The following is a 17,647-nucleotide window of genomic DNA, read 5'->3' as shown; positions in this document are numbered from 1 at the left end:
TAGGTATTGAAACTAACCATATGACCAGAGAAGTGCCTTCCTATTACCACAGGAAGGATCACTAGCTAATGTTCTTCAAAATTAAATCTGCTTAGGATGCCTTGCTTCCCCCTTTAGCATGTGCCTCATGCTTAAACATCATCATTGAGAGCCTATTTAAGCTCTTTCATTTCTTCTTAGTGCGTTCTCCTAGGATGAAAAGTTTGTTATATGTCATATTTGAGTCTACATCAAACTTGTTTTCATTTAGTCATTCACAACATCTCTAATCATATTAAAAGAATTTAATATTTTATTGCTCATAAGAAATATCTTCTATTTTTCCTTTCATCATTAATGCCAATCGATTTATTTTGTATAATCATAACATTGTAAATAGTTAGCAGGAAAAAATAACAACTTTTTGAAGGGGCATTTTTGGGACATTAGAAATATTAGATGATTGTTTGAGAATTATGAAAATGGGATATCATCCCAAAAAAAAAAACCCAAAAAGAAAATAATATATAGGGCAATCGCCCATTGAAAATAATATTTTATTTTTTTCTTAATTCCACACTTTCAAATGCACATTTTCATCCGGAGTATGTTTGTGGTACATTTATGGCTTAGAAAATTAGATATGACTATTCAAATTTTATTATTACATATGTCGACAAACTAATAAATAAATGGAACTTGAAATACTATTTTCCTTATTTTGACCAACTATCATTTTTATGCAACTGGAACAAAAGAAATCTCATGATGCCGGAGCAGCTAGAATTCTTGGTCTCTAATCTTCCTCCATGGTCTTTAAGCTTATATATTAATTAGTCTTTCCTGGTGGTGGCAACCAATTATGAGAGAAGACTAGTGGCTGTAACTCTAATGACAGACAGTCGGCAGTAATGAGTCCCCTCCATCCTCCTTTTTGACTTGGAAAGGATTTTTAACCAACCCTAATCATATAAACATCTCCCTCATTATGACCTTGTCCACCCATTAGACCAGTAATTTCTCACCGCCATGTGCTCGTACTCTGCTAGTGGAGTTCACATGAGACAAAAGTATTCTGAGAGATCTCAGCCTCCAAAAGGAAACAAAAGAAGAAGAGAGAGACAACTTTCTCTAAGCTCACAGAAAGACCAGAAGTTAGAGATTCCTTTTCTCTCATAACCTGTAGGCCAGCCACTGGAACTAGCAAACCTGGTTGTCTGCTCGCTTAACTCTCCTTTCGTTGAACCGACGAGAGAAGTTAACTTTGAATCCATACAAAAGGGAGGTCAGTGAGAGGGAGTATGGGGTATCTCAGAGTAGTCGCAGCGGTTTGGATGGCTCTTCTCGCGCTTCCAGTCCTCTCCTTCCTCCATCAACAACCTACAGCTGCTGGTAAAGCATCCTTCCTTCTACTGCATCATGTCATTCTTGTTGTTATCACCCAAAGTTCTTGACATGTTCTCTGTCTCCGTGCTTCATTTCCTTGATGCAAAGGCGCCATCAGGCTGCACGATGACCGGAGACCGACGCCGGTTAGAGGAACGAGTACAACGACGACGGATGGGATGCCTTGGTGGTGGAATCAGGATTACGCTCGTGTAAGCGATCGAAGACCCATTAACAACAGGTTCATTCCATGAGTGGAAGAGGGCGAGAACTTAGTATCTCGTAAGTTGCACTGATAGAAATCTGCAGTTCATATAGTACGTATAGTTTTGGGTTAGCAGTTCTCATATATTCTCAAGATGTTTAGTACGTGAATGCAATACTTAACTCAATCCCATGGAAAAAGGAATACAGTGTTCTTGATTTGGTTCTTGTTTTCTCTCATTTCACCATGCTCGAATCCATCTACTGGATGTTTGCCATGTCACTGTGTGCACCGTAGCGAAGCAAACTGTTCGTTCTTGGTTTTGCCATTTCTGTTTTGTCTGCGTATCTCTATTTCTGCTACTGTAAGGAGCATGATCTTACCGATATCAATCTCATACAACAGATCAATATCATTCTTAGAGTAGAATTTGGCTACTTCCATACAAGGTGGGAATCAAAGAATCATCTATGCCGAGAAAGAGAAGATTGTACATGACCCTATCTTGTTCCTCTACATCTCATCCATGACTTGTGCACTACTTTTGGCACCTTCCTGTTGGCCAATGAAGACATAACCCTAGCAGTAGCAACCTTCTTCACCAGAAGCCTCCATGTCTTGTCTAGCTTCTCCTCCTGCATCTTCTCCTTGAACTGCCTGTTGCCAACGACGGTAGGTAAGACCCCAGAAGAACAACTCGACACAAAAGCAATAGTTGATGATCTCGAGAGGGATGGCTTACTTGCAGAGAGGGATTCTACAGGAGGCAGGCTGATCACAGAGGGAGGAATGGAGGCGGAAGAGCTGCCACATCCTCTTGCAGTGCGTGCAGGTCTTGGTGGCTGCCTGCAGCTTCCGGCCGCAGGTGGCGAAGTGGCGGATGAGGAGCTGCAGCCCCTCGCACGTGCTAAAACTCATGCAAGGGTTGTCGGGGCGGCGGCTGTTGTGCGGCCAGACGTCGGTGCAGCCTTCGGTGTAGATGTGCTGCAGGCAGTTCATCGCCTCGCTCAGTTGCCTGTACATCGCTTGATCCGCTCTCTCTCTCTTCCACCGCTTCCTTCGCTGCGCAGAACACCGAGGATTAGTCCACTACCCAACACGATTCTATGTTTCGGTCGATTCGCGTCGGTTAATGGAATGGGAATCGCTTGGATTTCATGTATTATGTTCTCTCACTTGACTTTTCAGCACTCAAAGGCTCCTCCTACCGAGTGTTCGACTCAATTCTTGACTTCCTTTGATCGGAGTAGGTAGCTAAGATAGACGAATTCCAATTACCTTAATCTACCTTACAAGAACAAAAGACAACGAAAAAGGACAGCTAATTTCTTCTGTATCAGATACAAATCCACCCTAAGTATCCAGATCTAATCACCAAGCAGTCTACTAGAATAAGAATTAGGATCATTATTACGACTCAGACAAGCATCCATGGCGATGATCAGATCACAAACCTGGGCTGTTTCTTGCACGAATTGGAGGACCTCCAGCTCCAGGGCCGGATCACGCTTCTGCACGAAGAGCCACCCCTCCGACTCCTGCACGGCTGCGAAGTCCGCGGCCACCAGCCTCAAACACCGCTGGTGCAGCCGCGGCGCGTCGCACAGCCTCGCCAGTTTCAGCACGTCCATCGCCCTCGCCGCGCTCAGCCACGCCGCCAGGCCCGCCTCGCACCGCCGCTTCAGCCACCGTACGCGGTACGCGTGCGACAGCGCCAGCAGGGCCATGCCGTGCCGCTCCATCTCTTCCTTCGCCTCTCTCGCCGACGTCGCACTCCTGAAAGTAGACACCACGCTTGCTTACAGCTTCTACCCGCTTCGATCTCAACACAGAGGCGTTCACACGTCGAGATGATGAACCTGGAGGAGTAGAGGAGCCGAACGAAGGCGACGACAGAGTCGTGGGGGACACCGAGGATGTGGAGGATCCGCGAACGATCCAGCATCCGCTGCAACACGGAGGAAGACGAAGCCTGTCATCACGACCCAATCAATCCAGAGAAGGCTTGAGCTGATCAGAAGCAAGATTCAAAGACGATGATGATGACATACGAGAACAGTGGAATGAGCAGGGATGCTTTGGCCGTCGGAGGTCACGATCCGGACGTCGGTGGGAGGCACGTGCTCGTTCCCGGCCTCGTGCCATCGCCGGCAGCCATTTCGACGGTCAGCGTAAGCTCCCATATCACAGTTGGATGGGTCTCCCAAAGGCTCCTCTATATGGGAGAGTAGGTTGAGGAGGGAGGAGAGGGAGATGTGAAGGGCAAAGGGATGCGTTTATAGAAGAGAAGGGTTGGGTGGACAGATGCAAAATCTACCATCAAACAGTAGATTGCTCAGCCGCAAATTAAATAGAGCAATTTTTTGGAGCTCAATTGAGAAGCTGACTTGCTGCCTCGTCACTGACAACTAAGTAGATTTAGATTTTGTCGGTGACAACTAAGTTTTGAGTTTTATTACGAGATATATATATAAATATATACTTAAATTTAGAAGGATAAATAAAAAATCACTAAATTTGAATATATTATTTACATGTGAATAATTTTGTTTTTTTCTTAATTTCTAATACTTAAGGAGGCCCACAACCATGTTGGATCTCTGTCATCCATGATCTTAACTTTGACTGTCGTGGGGTCTATGAATCATTTGGTCTCTTCCTACTTATCATACGTCCACCTCTCTCTCTCTCTCTCTCTAATCTCTCTTCGCAATTATTGTAAATCTCAACACAAACACTGCTTGCTGCTGATGCTTCCTTCCACCTTCCCAATGACAAGGACATCGAATTGAATGTGGTTTTTTTTCTTTTTCTTTTTTTTTGGAAGAGGTCTAACTTGATTATTGATAGTAAGATCGAATGATGGAATCAGATTCTCGTTATTTATCTTTTAAGAAAAACTTTTTTTATTATGACATAATAGTTTACTATTTTCTTGATGATGTTAGCTGGAAAAATTTTTGTGATCGACGATAGATTCTTAATGCTATGCGTTGGGTCCATGTATCTTTTAATTGTAGAATAATGAGCATATGAATCACGTTAAGATTTGGTTGTGATGGAAGCAAAAGAAAAAGCCAAAACAAAATAATAGATCAAATCACCTCATTTCGTTTGTTTGTAGTATGGATGTGTACTAGTGACTTGACATCGCACCAACTCCGATGTGGCCATTTTTGTGGCCACAGATATAATCTAAGAAATTATCATAATTTTGATATAGAACTCACCTCGATTTTGATCCTATAAATTATTGAAATCGATAGATCTTAGTATTGAAATTAGCTTTTGATCCACATAATGAGGTACTCTTGGAAAATCATTATCTTTTGCAAGATAAATCTTCGATAATATAGATGTTCCTTCAAAACTATTTACTGCTGAAGGTGTGTTTAGCATGATTAGTCTGAGAGTCAAAATAGAGTCTAAAATCTTTAACACACTAAAAAAAAATATTTCTATAATAAAAATTATTCTAAAAAAATATCCTCCTCCTCCTCCTTATAATGAGATACAAGTCAACCGAGGAAAATATATGTGTCGAAGCTCGATTGATCCGAAATATAGATCATCTCAATATCGGATTTAAAACCTTGAACAAGTTAATGTAAGAAAAATAAAAGGTTGGGATTGTGGTGTAGAAGACTCCAAGGAGTAGGTTCCACTGACTTTTTGGTCCATTAATAATGTGACTATGAGATGGAAAGCTTTGGTACACAAATAGGCACATGAGCTTATATCTTTGTGTTCTTACCTTATGATAAGGCTGAGTGCAGTGGGTAGTCCCAGCTGTTTGACTCAGAAGCTTGTCGTAATTTGCACCTATCAGCACTAGGACATGGGCAGCATCCCCTCACATCTTGGGACCATCATATGTGACCATCTCAATCTCTTGTGGCATCTCTCTCCTGTTTCACATGTCCCTAAAATTGTCTATCATAGTTGAGCTATGACACATTAAAAATTATCTGAACCCTAATATCTGATCCAACAATCTAATGCATCATTTATACTATTGAACATGATTTTATTTGAGGCTCACCATAAGACATGATTTAAGCCCTATTTTTTTAAATTATATACATAAAATATTAATTTGATAGTAGTATATCTGACTTGACCTAAGTCGAGGGTTCGACATCTCATCCTATAATTTTTTTATATCTAAAATATTATTTTGATGATAATATATTAAATTTATTTACTAAAAATTTAACGAGATCTTATTTGATAAATTTTTATACTTCAAAGATTAATACGATGATAGTGAATCTTGTTCGATAAGTTTTACTTTTAAAATATTGATTTGATAATAACAGACCATATTCATTTAATAAATATTATGATTTAAATAAAAAAATATAATATATTTTAGAAATATATAATATTTTTATTACATAAATAATTAGAATTAATATATTAGGTGGTAGATCTAGTCATGATGTCCTGCTCTGCTGTTGGTCAATGAGCATGTGATGTTTTAATGCTTCATACTCAACCTAATCATTGGTAGGAACTGTGTGAGAGAGAAGATAACATTTTAGAACTCTTATTTGATTTGCGCATTGGATTGTCTTCAGATGGATGCTTCACAACATGCTTTGCATTAAAGAGATGGAATTTAGTCACAGAAATATGATGAAACAAAGAAGATAAAAATATGAACTAAAATAAGAAAAGCACAATTTTTCTGTTTCACATAAAAGAAGTTCAAAGACAACATTAGGAGATGACTTCTGCCAAAGATTAAATGAATTTTAATGAGTAGAGTAGATTTTCTTCAAAAAAAAATAAAGAGAAAGAAAAGTTGGAAGATTGCCATTGAAGAAGAAGAAGAGGCAGCTTCCTGCCCCTACTCATCTTCTGCATTGCATTGCTATCAGCAACCATACTTGCTCCCATTGTCATCATGTAGAGAGAAAAAGAGCTAACAGAAGAAGTCACATGAGTCATGCACTCACACCACTGTTGGCGATGGGTTGGTCACAAGCAGTCCCTGAACACTGCTTTCAACCTCTTGTTCTTGATGGATGCTGACAGATCTGAGATGCTGGGGAGACAAAAACAAAGACAAAGACGAAGACGAAGATGCTCGCTTGTTAAGAACATCAAACTTATGGAGTTCGTTTTTATATCGATTCACGGCATACGTTCAATTATTTTCATATGAAAATATATATTTATAACTAAGAAAAACACATGAATTATCTTTTTCTTTTTTCTTATGACGAAACCAATACCGCTATCTAAATCATGATTCTATGCTCCATCATAATTAATTTTAATCCAATCTTTAATATGAAGTTTCTCCACCTCCCCCTCAAAGTTAGATAGGAAAGTGCTATGTAAATTTATGCCAACAGCAACCTTGAAACTTGATCTAACTTATGCCAAATTGGCCCAATAAAACAAGCAAATTTAATGAACTGAATACATCGTTGCCTCCTTTCCTGTCACTATTATTAGATAATTCAGCATTAGGAGCGGCAACAAAATTATGATTCTTCTGCATGCAACCGAATCGAGCTTGACATCCGAATGAGAGATCATACACAGCATTATGCGAGATCAGCAGCACTGTTTTCATTTCCGCTTATCAGTCAAAATGTTTCGAGTTCGAATTCCCTGGTCATGTCCCCAAGCTTGTTTAGCTTTTCGGCCTGTAAAGCCTTGTCCTTCATGTCTTGCACTTAATGTTCTCCATGAACACATCGAGTCGCTTGTCCTTCCATGGCAGCTACTGCACTCGCACAAGGTGGCTTTGTGAGATCTGTGTGTGTGCAGGAGGGCCTGCTTTGTGAAGTGGAGGAAGACAAGCAAATTATATCTATCTCTATAAGCATCGAACCATTTAAGTTAATCACCATACTTCACCTTGATCATAAAATTATATTTGTTTGGTGCATCAGTAATAAATCGACAAGCAATTTTTTTTTAGATTTATTATCTCTCCGCACAAAATTAGCTTATTTATGTTGCCCTTTTAAATAACATAATCCTTCGATATGGTCATACTTTTTGTAATAATAACACTAAATATTCTTATTTTATAAGATAGATTATTACCTTGAGTCTCTTATATTACTGTTTTTTTCTTAAAAATATTTAATTTACTTTACATGACATACTCAATATTAGAAGATTTAGTAGGGACCCTATAAATAATTTTGTCAGGTGTATCGATAAATAAGTTAGTAGAGTTGGAGAATTCAAAAAATAAGAATATACACCGAACTTAAATTGTTTAAGAGCGTATATAAGACCTCTTATAATAAGTTTGAGTAAACCATTAAAATTAAGTAAAAAATAAATCTATGGAATAATTATACAAAATCATTCGTCATTTTTAGTCGTAGAGGTATGCGTCAAATATTAACTCGTATCAACGTAAGAGATTCTGGATGCTTAAAAGAATATCAAGTTAGTATTGATATGAATAATGTATCATGTTCAAAGAAAAGAATGTTCCTTTTAAATATATATGTTAATCTTAAATTTTAAAAATAAATATAAAAATATTTTATATATCATAATAACAATAATAATGTATAAAGGACTACTTGTCCAAATGATTTTGATATAAGGAATCATTCCTATTAAGCCAAAGGAATCATAGAGAGTTGGCCATCAAGCTTCTAAGTCATGTTGTATACATGTCATGCTATTGGCATGACATGACCATCAACAGTAATTTTTGTTCTTCATTAGAACAGATTTTGGTATTCTTGGGTAAAGGAGCAATAAAAAAATTCATGTTTGGTGGAATCAGTATAGAGTTTGTAAACGGGACATGGAGACATTTGGCTATGTGTACATTTGGAGAAGAGATCAGACTTAGATAAACTATTCTAAAGAATAATTTTCACCTTTGGTGGACTAATTGGGATAAATCTATTTCACCAACTAAGAGTCACTGTTAGCCATACACACACACACACACACCTGTTGTTCTCATTGTGTTTTAAGGGGATATGACTCTTTAATATCTTAGCCACTAAGCTAGGATGAAACAATTGATTCAAGACATGAATACTCAATTCACTGCCTTCCAAGAGCTCAGCCAGATGTTGGAAGTTTCTCATTTCCATAACATTAATAACATTAATGTAAGTAGGCCAAGCATTAAAAGGTGTTTTGCTGACCCAAGGTTCATTCCATATATTGGTATTTTGCTCATTTTCAACAAAACTTACCTAAATCCAGCTCTATAGTGTTAAGCATATCACAAAGATGATTTCTTTTTGTTATTCTTTCATTGGCATTGATGATCTGAACCTATAAAGAGGTGTCCTTGTCCCTTGATATTGATGGTATTCTTAGAAGCATGGCCTCCCAAATTTTTGGGAGTGATAATTTTATCCTAACTAATTAGATAAGTTTTCGTTAAGTAATTCCATTAAGTACTTTGTTAGTCATGCCAAAACTAAGCATAGAAATAACATTAATGATAGAATTAATTAAAGTATAATTTTGAAAGGTAATCCTTATATCTTCCTCGCGGGTGATTTTATCAATCATTATTCGTTGATAACTATCCAACAATCGATATTTAAGATATTTCAGTGATCATCCATATTTTCAGATATTTAAAATATTAAAAATTCTATGCTTAATGATGAGGTCACGACTTTAAGAAAAAAATAAAATAATCTTGGTGAAGGTTTCGAAAGCTTTAATAATGATTTTACAAGATTTTTTAATGGCTCTTATAGCAATAATACTATCATCAACGAAAAAAAAAGAAATCTTAATTCCTTTAAAAAGGGATAATCTTCTTCTAACTTTACAAGATCTTTAAAAAGGTTTGAAAGGATTTGTTAAATAAAAAGATAGGAGGAGATTGAGTCAACTTGTCCTAAGAAAAAAAAAAAGGGAGAATATATGCGAATCTAAGCCATAAGATTTCCTAAATCAAGTTTGATAAGAACTATAAGAGATTTATTTTTAGACTTAAAAGATCGTATGAACTAACTCACTTGCAATCAATATGTTATTATGGAGATTTATATCTAGAATAAAAGTTAATTATTCTTGATCAATCAAATTATTAAAATAAAATTTAATTCTATTAGCCAAAACTTTAATGATCAACTTATACAACATATTACAGAGTATAATAGATATTAGATTATCTATTTTAGAGCAATTAGGTTTCTTACCTATCAAAATTAAAAGAATCTTACCCTAACAACTTAAGAATATTTTTTTTTTTTATAAAATTAATCAAAAGCGACGAATATGTTACCCTTAATCTTCTCTTTCAAATTATTATTATTATTATTAGTATTATTATTATTATTATTATTATTATTATTATAAAAAAGAGTCACGCATGCACATTAAAAAAAGGGAGGTTCGCACGTGCCCACGTGCAGGTAATGTCCGCGTATGGGGCCGCCAACTAAGCGCGAGCCAAGCAAACACCCCAACGGCCTCGGCGACGCACGTGACAAGTCTCTTACCTTCGCTGGCCTACCTAAGGAGGCGCTGACAGAGAAGGGAGGGGGGGTGGTGGGGGAGGTGAGGGGGGGAGAACGGAAAGTGGAGGGAGCGAGCATAGGCGGCTCCGCCATTCTTTCCACATCGCCTCCCTTCGGTCTCTCCGCGCCCAACTCCTCCGATTCCTCCACCACCTTCCCCTACCCCACATATCTATATACATGGCTCCTTCCATCGAAGGAAAGCGGCCCGAGGTGAAGTCACCAATGAACACCACCTGCTGCAACCGGGAGGAGATCACTCCTCGGTACAGGGTCACGGTGGTCGGCAGCGGCAACTGGGGCAGCGTCGCCGCCAAACTCATCGCCTCCAACACCGTCAAGCTTCCCATCTTCCACGGTGAATCTTTTCTTCCTATGTGCTCCCCTGCATGACATCCAATACTGCCTCAAAAGTCATCTCTTTTCTTGGTGTTGGAATGAGCATTTCTTTCCTCTCTTTTCTCATCGATCTCTCTCACATCGGATGCTCAGAATTCAATCCCCTTTACAGAACAATTCAAGCTGTAGATGAGGATAGCATATAATTTATCTCGCTGGAACCCAATTAAAGAGATATCACTGTTTGTTTCGATGATGCAGATGAAGTACGGATGTGGGTGTTCGAAGAGATACTGCCTGGTGGAGAGAAGCTGTCCAAGGCGATCAATCAAACTAATGTGAGATCCACTGTTTTCATTTTGACTCTCGCACTTGTGCTACATGAATTCTGTCTCGGCTGATGATTTCTGCTATACCACAAACAGGAGAATGTAAAGTACCTTCCAGGCATAAAGCTCGGAAAGAATGTGATTGCAGATCCTGACCTTGAGAATGCAGGTATCTAATTGATCTGTGGACTATACTGAAGTGAAAATAGATTTGAGAGGCTCAAAGAAATTATTAGAAGATACTTTGATTCTTATTTAGCATCATATGCTGACTTCGCCTTTTGAGTCTCTCAAAGTAGACAGCTTAGACACTAGAAGGAGTACCACTCAGAGAGGAAGTTTGGAAGAAGATGATCGATAAGTTTCTTAGGTAATCGATATTCCAACCACATCAACGTAGGCATCTTTTACAACTTTATGACCTTGTGAGTAATGCTCAAACAACAATTAAGCTCCACGAGGATTGAAAATGACATAGAGAAATCCATTTAAGGGGCAAAATCCAGCGATTGTTATTCGGATACATGCTGCAGTACCGAGGAGGATGGACCAACATTGAGAGATCGACGAGGCAGTATGAGGAAGATAGAGAGGCAGGGACGGGTTTAAGTTTTACATTAAATAAAAAAAAGGGTTGAACCCAACTAGATGATCCAAAAAGGTTTGGTTTGTGTGCCTGTTCACCATTGGACTGAGAAATAACATTCAATATGGAGCGATTTGAAAAGTACTTAGAACCTTGGTAAGGGGTAAGGGAGGACTGGAAATATATCAGTATGACTTTAATATTCAAAGAACTTGTTGTATCACCAAATGTATTTAGGTCAATGCTATGCCTTCATGTTTGCGACGGAAAATTCTCACCCACACAAGATGTGCACCACAAACTTACCTCCCTGGTGTACAAGCTCGTTTTCAATATTGCTGACCCTTTCTTGCTCTCTTAATTTCTTCAAAGTGCTTGAGGTGCCAAGCACTTGTGATGATGTGTATGTATATCAAAGCTAATGCATTTGGGCATGTAAAATATCATTTAGAAAGGTAGACATCTCCAAGTAAATTAGTAGTGTAAATTAATGTGTTTCTGGGGCATCCTTATGCAATTGACATGTCATCTATCTGGTTTTCAGTGAAAGAAGCCAACATGCTGGTCTTTGTAACTCCCCACCAGTTCGTTGCGGGCATATGCAAAAGGCTCGTAGGGAAAATAAAACCCAACACAGAGGCCATCTCTCTGATTAAGGGTATGGAGGTTAAAACGGAGGGGCCATGCATGATCTCGAAACTTATAACTGATATGCTTGGGATCAACTGTTGTGTTCTCATGGGTGCTAACATCGCTAATGAGGCAAGGAGTTATCTGATTTTTCTATCTATTCTAACTTGTTTTCTCTGTTCAGGAATATGACTTGTGTCTTTTGGACAGATTGCTGTTGAGAAGTTCAGCGAAGCGACAATTGGCTACAAACAAGAAAAGGAGGTTGCACAAAGATGGGCTAGATTATTCTGCACCCCTTACTTCCTAGTATCTGTGGTAAGCATTCATTTGTTCATTTGCTGCTTCCGATTATCCAAGGCAATTTTGTTCATCACACATGTTCGTATACATTATATTTTTACACTATTGATATTTCCCAATTTTAAAATATTTAAATAGTGCTAAATTGTTGATGTGAAAGGAAAAGGAGAGTGAAAATTATCTAGATCACTTCTAAAGGACAGAGTAGCCAAAACAGGATAGCCAAGTGCAGAACTCTCGGAATCTGAGCAATGAGATTGTTCGCACGACAAGTAGTCTAAACAGGACATCATAATTTATTACTACTATTGTGCTGGATTACACATGGGGAGAGAGGCAGGGATGATGCAGGGTATCTGAGTAAATTGCCCAAAACCATATGATTACTTTTCTAATATTTTAGTATTTTTTTACCATATCTGAAGAAACAAGGTAAAACATATTCCTGGAAATCAGAGTTGTATCTAATAAAGCTTTAGGATAAGACTAGGATTACAATTCTAACCGGGGATTATCCTCTACCATTCACAGGTAGAAATCCCCAAACCAAACTGAACTTGAGGAATGATTAACATTTACTGATTATTTTGAGCTGCATTTCGAAATATATGATAATATAGCAAAGGTTGGTTATCGCAATTGCATTACATGTAACTAAAAGAGTATTCAACTTAGGAAACAGGTTACTTCTAGATATTAGATGACAATCAAAATTCCTCACTGAGATGATTTCAGGAAGCAAAGGAACATATAGAATTCATCGGCAAGGATGCAGAGAAACCATGTATGTTATAGCTGAAAAGAAAAAGGTTGAAACTTGTGCATAATTTTACATCCTGTGCCCAACAGGCAATGAGTTCTACTATGCATTTAAAGTGCAAACACCCACAGCACTGGAGCAAGAAAGAACGTTGATATGGCTAAGTATAATTTATCTGCATCAAGTAAGCTTAGGCCCAAATCATTGCAGGTACAGGATGTGGAAGGAGTAGAGCTCTGTGGGACTCTGAAGAATGTGGTTGCTATTGCAGCAGGTTCAAACTATTAGTTTTGTTGACTTTGTGATACTCCTATAGTCCTATTTACCTTGGAAAAAATCAGTCAAGTAATGAATGTGTGTACAGGTCTTGTGGATGGCATGAACATGGGAAATAACACAAAGGTTTGCATGAATACATTTACCTTGATAAGACTTTATGCATAAAACATTTTGTAACCTCATGTTTAATATATACCAGGCAGCAATAATGAGGATTGGTTTAAGGGAGATGCGTGCACTTTCAAAACTGCTATTCCCTTCTGTTAGAGACAGCACCTTCTTTGAAAGCTGTGGTGTGGCCGATCTAATAACAACTTGTCGTAAGAAGCTTTTTCATACAAACCTTTGTATCAATATGCTATATAGTATATATCACCACTTATGGTTTTGTTATGCAGTTGGAGGGAGAAACAGAAAAGTTGCCGAGGCTTTTGCAAAATGTGGTGGCAAAAGGTTATTCTCTGACTAGATTAAATATTCTTTCTTGGGTACACAGATTTCATATAATTTGAACTGAGGGGCTTATTTTTCTATGAATTTTTTATCTGAACTGTGGAACCTGATGACAGATCATTTGATGAGCTAGAAGCAGAGCTATTAGGAGGCCAGAAGTTACAGGTACAATGAAGATTAAGATAAATTTGCTTAGATACTTTACAATATCTCCATGTGTAAATGTAAAATTCTAAGATATTTAAATTTTACCGAATTCTATCATCTACATACAAAAATGTGCAAATTTGACATGTCAGGGAAGGAAATCAAAGCATATGTTGATAGTGTCTAACTGTTTAAATAACCCCAAACTTACAACCTTACTGATGCCAGGCTTCACTTTCCAATTTTATAGTTTCAATGCAAAAGCTAAAAATTGAGCTCATATTGAATAATAGCATAAGTATTACAAGTTCGCACTTGTCACAAAACATGTGATAAAGCATTCCTTCATCAGTATCTTCTACATTAGTGGTTTTAACTGTGCGATATTGCTCTTGAAGGGTGTCTCCACAGCAAAAGAAGTTTATGAAATTCTGAGTCACCGGGGATGGCAAGCCATATTCCCACTTTTCACGACTGTACACGAGATCTGCATCGGTCAGCTCCCATCGTCAGCAATAGTCGAATACAGTGAGCAGGCGACAAATTTCTCCATTGTGGAAGGTCTTGCTCAGTACTGCTGAATCCCTAAATGTATCTACTTGCAGATCGACCACATTAAGTCGAACTTCTGCATGAACTTTATGAAACCACAGACATTTTTCATTGTGGAATCAAAACCACTTGAAAATATTATCCCTTGCATGCTATCATCAGTAAATTTTCCTTGTAATTTATCGAAAGTTCTTTTCCCTCATTCTTGCTATGTGCAAGTGATGCTCATCTTGATTTTATGTAAAGGAAGAACAGTGTCACAACTCAGCAGGAACTTCATCAATCCCCACACAATTATTGTTGGAGAATCACATACTCCATCGTTTATGTGTCACTGAACTTTTTATCTGATGACCTGTTCACAGTCCTTGCGGCACAGACTGTTAGGATCGAGAGCACTAAGAGGGGGGGGGGTGAATTAGTGCAGCGGAAATCTTACAATGATTAAAAACCAAAAGTTGCGTTCGTTCAAAAACTGTTATGATTCAAAAGCAAATTCTCAGTTTGTATCTAAGTGCAGTTTGCGTCTAAGCGCAGATTGCGTCTAAGCGTAGTTTTGCGTCTAAGCGCAGTTTACGTCTAAACTCAGATTTACGTCTAAACGCAGATTTACGTCCAAACGCAGATTTACGTCTAAACTCAGATTTACGTCTAAACGCAGATTTACGTCTAAACGCAGATTTACGTCTAAACGCAGTTTTACGTCTAAACGCAGATTTACGTCTAAACTCAGATTTACGTCTAAACTCAGATTTACGTCTAAACGTAGATTTACGTCTAAACGCAGTTTTACGTCTAAACGCAGATTTACGTCTAAACGCAGTTTTACGTCTAGACGCAGATTTACGTCTAAACTTTGAAACTTGTTTGTATACTCGCAGAAAGCAGTATGCAGTTGAAATCAAGACGTAAACGTAAACTGAGATATGATGATTGTGCGAGGAAAGCCGATTTACGTCTGAATGCAGTTTTACGTCTAAATGTTGAAACTCGTTCGTAAAATTGTAGAGGACAGTTTGCAGTTATCAATAGGATCAAAATGTAAGGGTAAACTGCAAAGAAGCTCGTTCGTAAAAGCACGGAAGACAGTTCTGCAGAATCAAACGTAAACGTAAACTGTAATGTATGAAAATACGAATTTACGTCTGAATGCATATTCGGAAGAACAGCACTTAGAACTTGTTCGTGAAAGCGCAGAGAGCAGTAGTAATGAAGGAGGTTTGCAGTAATGATAAAGTGCTCGAGAATAAACGCAAACCAGAGATTTAGAGTGGTTCGGTCAGCCTTGACCTACTCCACTTTTGGCTTCCTCCACCGACGAGGTTGCCGACGTCAACTAGGTGCCTTCCTTCAATGGGCGAAGGCTAACTGCCCTTTTACAGTTTCTCTCCTTTTGACAGGCTCAGGAGACAACCTTTACAAACCTTTCTCTCCTCACTTTACAACTGAAAACTTGAAGAACAGAAGGAGGAAACTTAAAGGCTTTTCAACACTTTTGAGCTCTTAGAATCACAGAAAAGATCAAGATTTCGGTGTAGGTCTGTATCTTTTCAGTGCTGAATGGGTGGGGTATTTATATGCCCCAACCCAATTCAAAATTCGAGCTCAAAACGATCAAATCGATCAAATCCCAGAATTCTGGGATCAGGCGGTTGCACCTCTTGACTGGAGAGGTGGCACCGCCTGGCAGAGCTCGAAGACTGAGCTCAGGCGATTGCTTCTCTCTGCCAGAGCTCGAAGACTGAGCTCGATGGTTGCATCACCTGGCAGAGCTCGAAGACTGAGCTTGGTGATTGCATCACCTGGCAGAGCTCGAAACTGAGCTCGGTGGTTGCATCACCTGGCAGAGCTCCAAGCTGAGCTCAGGCTGATGCACCTCTCTGCCAGAGCTCGAAGACTGAGCTCGGTGAATGCATCACCTGGCAGAGCTCGAGACTGAGCTCAGGCTGATGCACCTCTCTGCCAGAGCTCGAAGACTGAGCTCGGTGGTTGCATCGCCTGGCAGAGCTCGAAACTTGAGCTCTGGCGGTGCTACCTCTTGGCAGAGGAGGTTGCACCGCCCAGTCTAGCTCGAAGACTGAGCTCTGGGCGGTTGCACCTCTCGGCTGGGGCGGTTGCACCTCCCAGCCTCGCAGCCCTGGCGGTTGCACCTCCTGGCTGGGGCGGTTGCACCTCTCAACCTCGCAGGAAGACATAGCCTGGGCGGTGCTACCTCCAACCCTGGCGGTGGCACCTCTTCACTATTCCAGCTCACTTGGTTTGGCTCCAAACTTGGTCCAAACCAGTCCGAACTTGGGCCTAATTGGCCCCTACTTGGGTTATAGGATTAACACCTAATCCTAACCCTAATTAACGTGCTAACTATGAATTTAAAGACATTTTCTAAGCTATTACAAAGTCCGCAAGTCAAGACTTCTTCTAGCGAGCTTCCGGCAAACTTCCGGCGGTCTTCCGATGAACTCTCGGAAACCATTCTGCGGACTCCCGGCAAGCTCCTAGACTTCACGATTTGTTCTTAGCGAGTTCCAACGAGCTTCTTCGGCAAGCTCCGATCTTTCTCGGCGAGCTCCGCGAACTCCCAACGAATCTTCGGACTTCCGTCGAACTCTCGAACTCGCAACAAATCCTTCGCGCTTGACTCCGACACTTTGTTTCGCTTTATGTCTTCATCGTTATCATAGTTAATCCTGCACAATTAAAACAAAACTTCGATCGAGACAATTAATCCTAAGCAATTAACCAAGTTGTCCGACATGTCATTGGTCTCTCGACGCTTCGTCCGATTCTTCGGCGCATCGTCCTCTCCTGCAGCCTATTGCCCAATCGGCCAGTTGACTCCGCAACTCCGATATCCTTGGCACAATACCTGCTCTTCTTGGCCGAATGCCCGAGTCCACGGCCCGAAGCCTTCTGTCGATACGCCGACCGATCCACCGGCCCGACGTCCAATCTTCTGACATGTTCCTTCGGCACAACATGATTTTCCTGCTTTAATTGTCTCATCCTGATCGAAGCATCCTGCGTCACTCAAAACGCAGATTAAATCATAAACATATATCAAGTAGTTTCATCATCAAAATACGAGATTCAACAATCTCCCCCTTTTTGATGATGACAACCACTTGATGACGGAGTTAAACTTAACTCCCGGAGTTTAAACAAACTCCCCCTATCAATATGCCATATTGATAGAACCTTGAATTCAAACTGAATTCAAGT

General features: G+C 39.5%; 2 protein-coding genes and 1 long non-coding RNA gene across 4 annotated transcripts; 2 read left to right on the top strand and 1 right to left on the bottom strand.

Moving 5' to 3' along the window:
• The first annotated feature begins 935 nt into the window (after positions 1-935).
• LOC103996734 (uncharacterized) lies at positions 936-1,788 on the top strand. The gene is made up of 2 exons (XR_672610.3): positions 936-1,371; positions 1,474-1,788. It is a non-coding gene; the product is annotated as an uncharacterized LOC103996734 (long non-coding RNA).
• Positions 1,789-1,964: 176 nt separating this feature from the next.
• LOC135622330 (BTB/POZ and TAZ domain-containing protein 2-like) lies at positions 1,965-3,868 on the bottom strand. 2 transcript variants are annotated; one of them, XM_065124090.1, is made up of 5 exons: positions 3,622-3,868; positions 3,430-3,518; positions 3,025-3,346; positions 2,313-2,632; positions 1,965-2,227 (listed from the first exon to the last, which is right to left on the bottom strand). In XM_065124090.1, exons 1-5 carry the CDS (start codon positions 3,751-3,753, stop codon positions 2,071-2,073), a joined length of 1,020 nt encoding a protein of 339 aa, XP_064980162.1. In that variant the 5' UTR covers positions 3,754-3,868; the 3' UTR covers positions 1,965-2,070. The 2 variants fall into 2 exon arrangements, with proteins under 2 accessions (XP_064980162.1, XP_064980161.1); XM_065124089.1 differs by having other exon boundaries at positions 3,430-3,542; positions 3,622-3,866.
• A 6,178-nt stretch (positions 3,869-10,046) lies between these two features.
• On the top strand, positions 10,047-14,625 carry LOC135623381 (glycerol-3-phosphate dehydrogenase [NAD(+)]-like). Its single transcript, XM_065126300.1, has 11 exons — positions 10,047-10,408; positions 10,651-10,727; positions 10,815-10,887; positions 11,849-12,066; positions 12,145-12,252; positions 13,208-13,271; positions 13,362-13,399; positions 13,476-13,596; positions 13,675-13,729; positions 13,846-13,894; positions 14,275-14,625. The coding sequence occupies exons 1-11, from the start codon at positions 10,231-10,233 to the stop codon at positions 14,455-14,457; spliced, it is 1,164 nt and encodes a 387-aa protein (XP_064982372.1). The 5' UTR covers positions 10,047-10,230; the 3' UTR covers positions 14,458-14,625.
• Positions 14,626-17,647: the final 3,022 nt, after the last annotated feature.

This window comes from Musa acuminata, chromosome BXJ2-9 (genome assembly GCF_036884655.1).
Source record: "Musa acuminata AAA Group cultivar baxijiao chromosome BXJ2-9, Cavendish_Baxijiao_AAA, whole genome shotgun sequence".
In the NCBI taxonomy this organism is placed as follows: Eukaryota; Viridiplantae; Streptophyta; class Magnoliopsida; order Zingiberales; family Musaceae; genus Musa; species Musa acuminata.
Note: the sequence above shows the minus strand (reverse complement) of the source record. Positions and strands in the feature narration are given on the sequence as shown.